The 12801-nt window shown below is 39.0% G+C and overlaps 1 protein-coding gene across 3 annotated transcripts in view; it reads left to right on the top strand.

Annotated features, from left to right (window-relative positions):
* LGR5 (leucine rich repeat containing G protein-coupled receptor 5) overlaps positions 1-12801 on the top strand; it is a 134097-nt gene that overhangs the window by 55144 nt on the left and 66152 nt on the right. For all 3 annotated transcript variants that reach the window (XM_077775244.1, XM_077775243.1, XM_077775242.1), the window contains exon 2: positions 1877-1948. In XM_077775244.1, the coding sequence (XP_077631370.1) occupies positions 1877-1948 (72 nt within the window). The remainder of the gene's footprint in view (positions 1-1876; positions 1949-12801) is intronic.

Genomic DNA, 12801 nt, shown 5'->3' with positions numbered 1-12801 from the left:
GGAATACACAATAAAAAAAAATTTTTTTAAGTGAGTGAATACCTGAGAAATATCAAGTCTTTGCAGAGATGATACAGTCCCTGTAAGGAATTCAGAAACTTCACTGATTAGTTTAATGCATGTCTGGTCAGTGAACTAAACACCTTTGCTACTTCAGAGAAGTATCTGCACAACAAACTTAAATTGCTAATCAGTCATTTGGCACTCTTATATAAACAAAGCCAGAAAAAAAATCTAGATATTTAATATATGGAAATAGAAAAATTTTAGTGAATACATTTGGCATTGTTTAGTTTTAGCCCAAGAAAACAGCATTTTACTCAGCTATACAATTGTTCAGTAGCAGACACTAAAAGTTATAATTGTTTTTGTTTTTTTTTTTTACCATACTCTAAGCATTTAGCTGAATATTTTATCCACCTGTACATACTCATGACTTTGTAAAGAGTAAATGATCAATCCTCCAATTTTACCATCAATGATTAAAAGTTAATATTTGATAAGGGAACCAAGCAGTCCATACTGACATCAACTGGTTAGGCGCTATGGATGTGGCCACTTAAATAAGAAGGACTTTTTTTTAAAAAGCTCATGGGTGAAATGGGTAAAGGTGGTCAAAAGATAGAAACTTCCAATTCTAAAATAAATTAGTCCTGGGGATGTAATGTACAGCAGGGCAAACATAGTTAACAATACCATATTGTTTATTTGAAAGTTGCTAAGAGAGTAAATCTTAAAAGATCTCATCATAAGAAAAAAATGTTCTGTGTGGTGATAGATGTTAGCTAAACTTATTGTGGTTATCATTTTGCAATACATACATATATCAAATCGTTACGTTGCACGCCTAAAATTAATACAATGTCATATGCCAATTAAATCAATTTTTAAAATAATAAATGAAAAGAAGCTCATTGTCTTATCTTGAGGTAAATTTTAAGTATGTACACCTGATCTGAGATTATGATGAATTCTGAATATAATGTGAATTTTCGGGTTTGACCAATGGGTCATATTTAAAGTCGACCTGTAGCTGACTGTTATATAAAATCTTAGTTGGTCTTGAGGACGATCTGTCCAGCACTTGGTCTTTTGTCCTCTCAGATCCAGACGGCATATATCAGTGATGCTGTAGGGTTCTGTGGGAGACAGTGAAGAAATAAAAAAGTAAAAACGGAATAAAATCTAATTACACGGAGTTTCCCTTAAAACAAAAATTGATTGAGTTCTGCCCAAAGTGGCTTGTTGTTTCCTGTGCCAGGAACTACCGTGCGGGCCCAGCAGGAAGTGTGCTCCAGAGCAGGATCACATTACACCCTTGTTTTATGGTTCATTTCACTTATTTAATGCAATCCGAGAACCTGCAAAGGGAACATGTTAGAAGGAGGGAATGGGCTTTTTGTCTTGTTTTGTTTTTTAAGTTTCTTTGAATCAAAACATTTGTTTTTACAGGGTGCTTATAGCCCCACAGAAGCAGGACTTTCAGAGCTGCGTGGTGAAGACATTTCTCTTTGTCACAAAATCCAAAGCAAGTCATGAAGTTGGGTTATGTCTAGGGTTGAGTTATGTCTGTTTCCTTTGCTGTCCTACTCACATAATTTTAAACATGAAGTATTACAACCATTCCATGAGTGGCCTAAATCATTTTGAATTCACGTGAGCTCCTCCTAGGCTCTCTAATTTGATAGAGGGACCAAGATGGTTTGGGGCAGGGAAGGTGATGGGCAGGAATATATTTCAGATGCAAAATAGCAATTCATTTGTCAAGCAAAAGAATGAGTTTGGCTGTATAGCTTGAAACTGTGTGAAGCGAGCAGCCGGATTTCCTTGTGGTGGCGCACACCACTCCTCACATGCTGTCTGTTTTCCTCTGCAGAGACCTCAGTATGAACAACATCAGTCAACTACCCCCGAATCCCCTGCACAGCCTCCGCTTCCTAGAGGAGTTGTAAGTATCGCCCTAGTAGTGATGCGTCCAGTCAACATTGTGCGCATTCTTCCGTTTCCCGTTCATTCTTGCGTTTGCCTCCCACATCTGTGGGAACCAGATAAAACAAGGCAAAAAACCTGTCAGCACCAACAATTTTGGCACATGAGGAAACACTTAGTTGGGAGGGGAGAAAAAAAATTGCCTATGATTCTGGAAATCAACTTATAAAAGAGTTTACCATGACGCTACAACTTTCTAAGGTGAGACTGAGCCAAACAAATTAAAATTTTAAAACAAAGCCTGTTTAAAAGAGCTGGATGTCTCTTTGGAAATAGTTAAGCAGCAGGATATTAAAAGTTTGAATACTCATTCGTGTTTATTAAAATAGCAAGTAAAGCTATAATCAAAACCAAAAACTGCCGCTTGGTTTGGGTTATGACAAGGAGAATTGGGCCCACATTCCATAGCACCAAAACTTCTTGTCCTAATCACTTTTAATTACTATTTTCCTACTTCTTAATTTAGCTTCCCTCAAGGCTTGAACAGAAAAACATGAAATCCACAGAGGACTTCAGACTGGGCTCTCCCAAATTCACTGTAAAAAAAAAAGTAAAAAATAAAAAAGGAGGAAGCTAAAATTATCTAATGATACACAGAGGAATCTTGATTAGGTCTAGTAATCATTTTCCAGAAGATGAAAAAGAACTGTATAATCCAAAAATCTGCATTTAAAAATTCATTTGATCTTCTTACCCTTTTGAGTGATGGAGACGAAGGGAGTGATGTGCCATCACCATCTTCATGAAGAAAGTTTGGCACCATCACTAGAGTAAATCCTCTGACTGTTGATTAAAGGAATTGCTTAGGCAATGACCTCTTTTGAAAATATTTCCTTTATAATTCTTAAAGTCAGGGTCCAATCTGGAGCGTAATTTAAATGGTTGATGCACTCACTGCATGATCCACCATGGGAAGTGGGAAGAATATTCCATCATAACCAAATTATACTACGTCAATTTTTTCCTGTTTCAAGAGGATAATATTCCGAAACTTCTGTAAGGGTTTTATCTTTATTTTTGATGGCCTTATATTTTAGCAAATGCTATTGTTTTACTACTGAACATCGAATGTGTGTCCAGATTGTTATCCAGAGGTAAGGTGGGGAAGCTCAGAAGACGGGATTATACAGCAAGTTTTTAGCATTCAAGGAATGGGTTTTCAATCGGGGTTTTCCAGCTCCTCTTTTCCCCTTTTCTTTTTCTCTCTGGCCATTTCTGTTGCTAAAAATTAACCTTGATCAGGGCTGAGAACTTGTCTATCTTAGTCATGGCCTGTATGTAATAAATAATCAATATATTTTTGGGTGCTCTGTTGGTTGAGCATCTGACTCTTGATTTTGGCTCAGGTCATCATCTCACGGTGGGACTGAGCCCACCATTGGGCTCTGTGCTGAGCCTGGACCCTGCTTGAGATTCTCTCTCCCTCTCTCTCTGCCCCTCCCCCACTCATACTTGCTCCCACTCTCTCTCTCTCTATTTCAAAATAAACATTTAAAAAATAATCTATGCATTTTTGATGGATGAGTAAATGAATGAATGAACAATGAGAAAACAAAACATGTAAAAGGAGCTTCTCGTACAAGTTAGCTGCCTTAGATAAAAATAACAGATGTGGTAGACATTAGCCAATATTTCTAAAGGTTACCTTTAGCAAATTTCAGTTGGGATTTTTTCCTCATTTCCATCCTTCTCATCTTCCTTTTCTCACCATAATTAACATATGATGCTTAGTTGTATTTACCCCTGTATTTCTAAGGTATCCATTTCCTATGCTTTTCTCTTTAATTTCCTTACACTATGCAACGGCACAAGGCTTCCGTTCTGTGTCAGCATGCACCTCAACTTTAGATCACAAACTGAATAAACAAATAATTCACATCCCTAACGACTTTGTTCAATAGAATTCCTCCGTCAGTGACCCAACTCATTGAAAATAACTCTTCTTTCTTCATGAGGTAAATGTTAATTCTGTTCCAAGGCCAGTTTCTCAAAAGGTAATTGAGAAATGTCGGGGGGTGGGGCGGGGACGGAGAGAAGGAACTACCATTTGAAAAAGATATTTTTCTATATTGTCTTATTTTGATATCTGGAAACTCCATTAAGTGTCTTGACAGTGGAATCATGGAATTTCAGAAATAGAGGGGACCCTTAAAGGACTATTCCTTCTAGTTTTTCATTCTGCCCTGGCATTCCCTCTGCTGAGTTGGCCGACTTGCAGAATCTAAAAGCTAGACCATTTTCTCATATATAATTCTGTGTTTTATCTGACTGATGTTTTGAAGACATCATTATTCATTTCATGGCAAAAGGGGATAGTATTTATAGAACCTGGAAAAATGATTAGCTCTGTTTGGTTTATTCTTTTGTTCCCAAGGCTAACTTTTAGGGTGTTATGTTTAAGATAAAAAAATTTTCATTAGACTTAGCTATGTTTAAGTCTGTATTCTCTTCTAGAGTATAAGATCTTCAAAATAATAATGTAATTATAATGACAATAATAGTAGCTTACTCTGTTCAAAATGCTTTACACACATGTTTCCACTGAATTCAACTAATAACCCCATAAAGGTAGACATTATTATTATTCCCACTTCATAGATTTTTAAAAAAATGACATACAGAGAAAATAAGAAACTTGTCCAAGATCATGAACTAGTAACTGTCAGGGCTAAAATTCAAACCCACCTTTAAAGCCACACTCAGAAGGTAGAGGAAGCGGTAGGAATTATATGTGGTTTGTGCATCTCTTTTCCCTAATAGTACCTAGAACAGTGGTTTGCACAATTGAACCCTTTAAACTGTTATTTAAACTGAAATTTGTAATCATAGGTCTGTCATATATCTGTGTCTATCTGTGTATATCTGGAAAAATGAAATAGAGAGAGTAAGAGAGAGATCTGTCTACCCAGCAGGGAGAGATTGGATTGTCAGGTTATTAATTCACTATCATCACTGATTATTGGCTATGTAGAAATGTCATCAGAATTTTCAGATGTAGAGTATCACCAACTTAGCACTGCTCCACAGGTACAAAACCTTAGTGATTATTTTTACATGTACATACATAGACTTAAACAGCATATTTACATAGTATTCTACCTGAACTAACAAATGACAACCATACACTTGGATACAGACATTTAGATATCTGTCATTGTGTGTGTGTGTGTGTGTGTGTGTATCTTTTGTTATGACAGTAGAGCCCGTTCTAAAAGTATTCTTTCATTCAGTTTATTCAGCTTATCTCTGTGCTTTTCTCTTTATTAAATAAGAGGGTGTTACCAATACTATTAATGATTTTAATAAAACCCCCACCACAAAACTCAATTTTTAAAAATCACTATGATCAGAGGCAAGTAACCACTCTTCCCTATTCGCTAATTACCCAACTTATCATTTCGGTAGTTTAAGTCATTTAACTATGTTGTAAACTGTGTAGATAGCCATGATTCATCCCTCATCTCTCCCTGGAGCTTAGCAAAGGTGTTGCAGTTTAAAATCCTCTAAAAATCAAAAAAGCCCTAACAGTACCCCCTGACTCAGTGTTTAGAAATATATGTATATTATAACCCTGGAGAAAGTGACTACCTGAGGCAATTATTTAAGAAGAATAAAGGCCATCACCATTGATGAGCTCCTCTCCCTCCTGATGTTCTAGAATGCTTGCTACCTGTGCCATGTATGTTGGCACATTCAAGTCTTATTTATCATGTGTTATTTATTTTTTTAATTCTACACAGAGACTAGACATGCAGAGACCAAAAGTCCTATTGTTACAAAGAGAAGGAGAGCCTTTTACTTTTGGGTAAAAAACAAAACCATGGTATCTGAATGTGGTGAGGCTGTGCTGTGTTGGGAGAAAAGTGCAGGATCTAGAGGCAAAGCCCACGTCTGTCTCTGCACTACCTGCTAATCCACTTGACCTCACTGGATCTCTGGGGATAATGGTGAGAGCTGGCCTTCCCCGTGTTTTGAGATGTTTCTGAGAATCAAATGAAATGATAATGAGAGAACTTTGGTGAGCTCTCATTCACGTATTGAGTTGTATTAGTAAAATGAAAACACTTTCAAGAAGAATCTAATCTCTTTCTTTCCTCATTCACAAGCCTGATTTTGCAGTAATCCAGGGATCCATGACTTGGGAAGGAAAAGCTCTTTCAGGGGCTCCTGGGTGGCTCAGTTGGTTAAGTCTTCAACTTTGGCTTAGGTCATGATCTCATGGTTCATGGATTTGAGCCCCATGTCAGGCTCTGTGCTGACAGCTCAGAGCCTGGAACCTGCTTTGGATTCTGTGTCTCCCTCTCTCTCTGCCCCTCCCCTATTCCCCCACTCATGCCTGCTCTCTCTCCCTCTCTCTCTCTCTCTCAGAAATGAACAAACATTTTTTAAAAAGGAAATTAAAAAAAGAAAGAAAAACTCTTTCAAACTCTTTCAAACATTATGAGCACAGAATAGTTCTTTCCCAAATTTGAACATGCTGAGTGCTAATTGCATTTCTCTCCAACAGTGTCTCTCTCAGTTCTGTTGATTCAGTTCTGTTAGGGACTTATGTTAATGTTTGCTATTTGGACAAATTAAACAGCCTACATTTGGTACTCAGAGTTTGGTTCAGATGTTAGGAGCTAATGGCAGAGCGTTGCTAATACTGACATCCACAAGTCCCATTAAACTTAGATTAGTAGTCTGATGAAACCAGAGGGGAAAATGAACTGTTACCATTTAAAACAGTGTGAGTTGAAGGCCTTTATTTCCGAGTAGTATTTTAAAATCTTTCCAGATTCTAATGCTATTGGAATCAAATACTCGATTTAGCCGTCAAAGAAACACGAGAAGCTCTAGGGAGGTCTGTTTTTAAGTTACTATTGTTCCCTGGAACTGTTTGCTCATATTATGGTTGGCCTTGAAGAATCTCTATATAAATAGTAGATACCGATTATTGCAGATGAAATTTGTAACGAGAAATACCACCAAACTTCCTGAAAGCACAATCTACGCTTGATACTTCTACTTCCTCATCATGTGGCTGAAAATGGTGAGAGCTGTCCTGCCTGTCTTTTGAGATTTTTTTTCCTCAGGATCAAATGAAATAATGATGAAAGAACTTTGGTAAAGTCTAATTCACATATTGGATGTGTTAGTAAAATGAAAACACCTTTGTGCCCATGAATAATCTTCCTGCCCCTTGGCTTTGTCTCAGTGTTCCATCTCTCGTCTTCATAGATCTGGCAAATGATTAAAAATGCTGCCTCTTTGAAACTCGTTTTCTCTAATGTTATTTCATGGCAGTCATTTTGGTTATTTTCCAAATGTCTATCCATATATCCACATGTCGTCCATATAGATGGACATTTAGATGTCTGTCCTTGGGTGTGTGTGTGTGTGTGTGTGTGTGTGTGTCTGTCTGTCTGTATGCATGTGTGTATCTTTTGTTATGGCAATTTCAGCAGCGTTCTGAAAGTTCCCTAAGTCTCTGGCCTCTTTGGCTTCTTTTTCCCTAAGTCTTCTTCTTTTTCTCTTTAGCATCCTTCCTTCTCCTCCTTTAAAAGGTAGACATTCCAGATTTCTGTACTTCGTTTTACTGTCTCCTTTCTCAGGGACTTTTTAGTTCGTTCATTCAATGCATGTTTATTGAGCCACTGGGAACATAAGAGAGAATAGGACTCAATCATTCAGCAAATCCTTGCCGTAGGGGAGCTTACAATCTAACGGGGGGACACAGATGGTGAGTGAGGACACCTGCACCTATGATATTTGATGATTGTAACAGGAGTGATGAAGAGCACAAACACAGGGAGAGAGTAAATGACAAGAGAGGACAAAGAGGGAGGTCTGAGGAGATGACATCTACACCAACATCAGGAGGATAAAGGGACGTCGGGGTCCTAAGAGCCGGGATAGAGTGTTTCTGCCAAAAGAACAGTGTGAGTGGAGGTCCTGAGGTAGGAAGGAATGTAACGTGTTTGCAGACATGGAAGAAGATCACTGTGGCTGCTACAGGGGGAGAGACAGAGGGACTGACATGGGATAAGGTTGGAAAAGAAGGCAAAGATCAGACCATGCAAGACCAATCAGGCTACGTATAGAATTAAAATAAGAGCAGTGGAAAGCCATTGGAGGGTTGTGTACAGCTAGTGAGATAATAGGATTTATGATTTTAAAAGATTTCTCTGATTTCTATATGCAAAAGAGATTGGAGGATTATAGCAAAGAGACCTGGTAGGAGGCTACAGACCCTTCAGGAGATAATTGCAGTTGTCCGAGAAGGAAACCCAAGAGCTGAACCATTTTTGTTCAGCAGACAACCACCCAACCAATGTTTTTGGTTCAGATTTCTTTTTTCTTTCACTGCTGACCCGTGGTTCTCCAAGTGTGGTCCCTGGACCTACAGCATTGACACCCCCTATGAGCTTGTTAGAAATGCAAATTCTCTGCCCCATTCCAACCTATTGAATCAGAAATTCTGGGAATTAGGCCCAGGAAACCACCCTTAACAAGCTCTTCAGGGAATTTTAATGCATGATAAATTTGAGGACTACTCTGGGCCAGTGGTTCTCGAATTCTGGTGAGATCAGAATCATCTGGAGTGCTTGCTAAACCACACATTGCTGAACCCCACCACAGCGTTTCTCCAGCAGGTTGGAAATGGAAGGGGTAGATGTCAAGAATTTGCATAATCAAATTCTCAAGTGATGCTGATACTGCTCGTCTAAGGACCATACTTGGAAAATCCTCAGCCAAGTGGCACTTCCATCTACCCCACCAATGCTGTAAAACTTAGCAAGTGCAGAACCAGATTTATGCATCCTGCCTCCCAACAGGCTTTGTCTCTTGCCTTTCCTACTTGCCATCAGCATTCTTATTATCCAAACGTGTGATCACTGTGTCTGTCATTCCTTTCGTATCAGTCATTCTTTCTCTCTCACCTCCTAGTATCAGCCATGTTCCAAGATCCAGAACTCATAATTCCACACTCTTTCCCATTTTTAATCTATTTCATCACCACATAGTTCAGGTTCTTATTGTCTCTTTTGGATAACTATTAAAACCCATTAACTAACCTCTCCTAATTCTCCCAACAAGTAATGGATGAATCAGCATCTCTGGGGATGGAGACATAAAGGCCTTAGTTGATCTTATCAGTATTAAACTGCAAATTTTTTCAGAGTTTCCTGCTTTTCCATATGCATTTGAGTCACCTGACGCGATTTAAAAAATTTTTAAGTTTATGTATTTATTTTGAGAGAGAGTGAGCAGGGGAGGGGCAGAGAGAGAGAGAGAGAGAGAGGAAGAGAGAGAGAGAATCCCAAGCAGGCTCCATGCTCAGCCAGGAGGAGCCTGACACTGGGCTCCATCTCACAACAGTGAGATCTGACCTGAGCCAAAATCAAGAGTCAGATACTTAGCCGACTGAGCCACCCAAGTGCCCCTCACCTGGAACATTTTTAAAACTATTAATTCCTGTGGCTTATTCCCACAGATTCTGATTTAATGGGTCTCAGTGGGGATCCAGACATTATTTTTTAAAGCTCTGCAGGTGAGCTGAGACCCACTGGGATATATGGAACCATCACAGGGCAGAAAGATAGTCATGGACTCATCAGTTAATTGTGAGTACCTAATGGGATGTCCAAAGGTGAGAAATGAATCTAAGTAAGGTTACAAGATTAGGTGCCAGGAGACTGGTGAATCACAGTCAGTGAAACGGGAAGTTCAAGGCGAACAGCTGATATTTTGGAGGCAGAGGATGTCTGGTTCTGGAGATACTAGGTGTAAGGTGCCAGTGGGACATCCAAGTGGAGATGTCATTCCAAGTTGGAATATGAGTCTGGAGCATGATGAGCCTGCTGTAGAAAGACTGACTGAAGAGTTGTTTACAAAGAGGTGATTCTTGAAGGTCCTGGAGCACATGAGGATCTGGAGAGAAGATGTAGGCTCTGTATTTTCCAGGGTGGCTCTCTACCCATATCAACATCACCTGGGCTGCATATTTTAAAATGCAGTTTCCTGATTCCTTCTCTCTAGAAGTTCTGATTCACTAAGTCTGGGTGAGAGCCCGGGGATCTGAATTTTTTGTAGCTTCTCTGGAGATGGCAATGCACACCGAAGCTTGAACACCACCAGACAGAGAAAAAATAAAAGGCGTGAGGACAGAAACTTGATGAGAATTAAAAGAGGGGCTAAGCAATAAGAGAAACCACTAGTCATAGTGGTGAGGAGAAATAAGGGTGCCCAGCATCTGCAGGGCGCTGGGAGGAATCTGAATAAGAAGCAGTGAACAATGAGCAGTTTTCTTATGGCCTTAACCTCAGTGATACAGCCATTTGTGTCCTCACTGTTTTTCCTGTTTTAGACTGATTTTTCCTGGCCAATCTAAGCTCCAGGTCAACCTACTTTTAACAAAAGTATTGGTTAAAAACTGAAATTTTTAAGCCAAAATGCTATGTTGAACCAAATTTTCTTTTGTAAACTTTCTTATGTAAACCTAAGCAAATAACCTCTCGGAGGCTCTGTAAAAGGCAAATAATCATGTTGTTTCATATGGTTTTTATAGTAATTAAATAGCACAATGTATATAAAGTACTTAACACTGTGCCTGAAACTTACGAACTGTTTAATAAAAGGTAGATACTACTCGCATGCCCCAAAGCACTGTACATGGCATACTGAAACCCCTCAAAGAAATTGCTGACTTTCAATTTGATGCATAATGAAGAAGGCATATTCTTCAGCTGTTTCTGATCTGGTTATGTGACCAGCCAGCCGTCTTGCAATAGTTATGCCAGACCTAAAGCTACTGTAGCACAATGGCCAACTGTCTTTAGAGATAAGATCAAATGATCAATCAGTAAATATTGATTTAGCTCCCTGCTGTGTGCAGGCAATAAGATTCTTGGCCTTAGGAATCTATAATCAGATCAGGTGGACTACAAATAAAAACGAAGAAAATGAACCTTACGGGCAGCCTTGTATAGAATATGTCCTATAGGAAAGATGACGGTAGACTGAGGTAATTAAGGGAGGTTTCACAAAGGAGTTAATATTGAACTCTACTAGTCTGTGGCTAAAGAAACCATAGGGCTCTATGTCCACTGAAATATTCTATGTTGCCCTGAAGAATTCATTTATTCATTCCAGTGGTCTTAGCCTTTGAACCTTGAAATCTGAATATTTTTATCCTATCTAATAATGAAAGCAAAATGGACAGTTCATAAACACACAGTTTAAAAAAGGAAAGATTTTTTTTTTTTTACTGGATTTGACCAACTGGATATGCTTAATTTATTGGGGGGAGACCACATTATTTTGAAAATCACAACTTCTTAAGGCATATTAGGGAAGACACTTATTTCCTCCAATGGGAAGAAAAACAGTTGATGGAATTTCATAGTCCTTGAATCCAAGGCTGCTAAATAGGCTTCAGCAAACTTTACCAAAGATGAATGCCAGAGGGTTAAACTATAAGCATCTGGGCCCAGGGTGCCTGGGTGGCTCAGGCAGTTAAGCGTCTGACTTCGGCTCAGGTCATGATCTCGCGGTTTGTGGGTTCGAGCCCCCATGGGGCTCTGTGCTGACAGCTAGCTCAGAGCCTGCAGTCTGCTTCCAATTCTATATCTCTCTCCTTCTGACCCTCCCATTCTCTCTCTCTCTCTCTCTCTCTTTCTCTCTCTCTCTCTCAGAAATAAATAAGAAAATTTAAGCATCTGGGCCCTTTTCACTTGCCTGGGCATCTTATAAAAGAAAACCCACCATGCTGAGCTTGGTCAGCTACAGTAATGATGTATTACTGCCAGCAGAGAGATTAGTAGATTACCTGACTATGAGTTGCATCTTACTTTTGTCTAAATCTTCATCACCAAGCCACCCGGCTCCTTTAAGGATAACTCCGAGCCACACTTATCAATGACCATAAAACAAAAGCATTTAATCAATACAGTTGAATCACAAATAACCAATCTGAACTGATAATAATGTTTGTATTCATAATTCCGACTTTTGAAAGTCATTAATTACAGGGGCACCTGGGTGGCTCAGTCAGTTAGGCGCCTGACTTCGGCTCAGGTCATGATCTCGTGGTCCGTGAGTTTGAGCCCCGCTTGGGGCTCTGTGCTGGCAGCTCAGAACCTGGAGCCTACTTCCGATTCTGCATCTCCCTCTCTCCCTATCCCTCCCCCACTCACATTCTGTCTCTCTGTCTCTCAAAAATGAATAAATGTTTAAAAATTTTAATAAAGTCATTAATTACAATATTATTATGGTTCTTGCTAACTTTATTTTAGAAGAATTTCTTCATATGAGAATATGTTGACAAATCGTACAGGAATAAGAGACTTCAGAGATTTTATGTTTAAGTGATAGTTTAACTACAATTATTCAGGTAAATCACAACTCAGAAGAGTGAAAAGAAATCCATAAATAGTAACAAAGTCCCTGGAAATTAATATCAGAAAATCACAGAGAAGGAAAATAGTACCAGAAAACAGGAAATTGGCAAGTGTCATCAGATCTTCAGCATGGGAAGAGGGGGAAACTACTACCTTTAAGCCTGATGTTAGCCACCACCAATTTTCTAGAACAAATTAATTGTGCAAGGATAGAATGTGTGCCATCCAGGTCTCGTGTACTTTGTGGAAAAGTTAGAAAACAAAACAGCAATTTCCCAGAGCCAGCACAAATTTGGTAAGTAGTCAGAAAAGTCTTCTTTTAAATCATAAGAGTTATCATATTCAAGTTCTTCCTGCCCTGAATGTTTAAGGGGCCCTGCTGTCACAGAGCTTCGACGCACCCTAAGAAAAGACTAGATTATGTTTAAAT

Source organism: Crocuta crocuta, unplaced genomic scaffold (assembly GCF_008692635.1).
Source record: "Crocuta crocuta isolate KB4526 unplaced genomic scaffold, BGI_CrCroc_1.0 scaffold97, whole genome shotgun sequence".
Taxonomy (NCBI): domain Eukaryota; kingdom Metazoa; phylum Chordata; class Mammalia; order Carnivora; family Hyaenidae; genus Crocuta; species Crocuta crocuta.
Note: the sequence above shows the minus strand (reverse complement) of the source record. Positions and strands in the feature narration are given on the sequence as shown.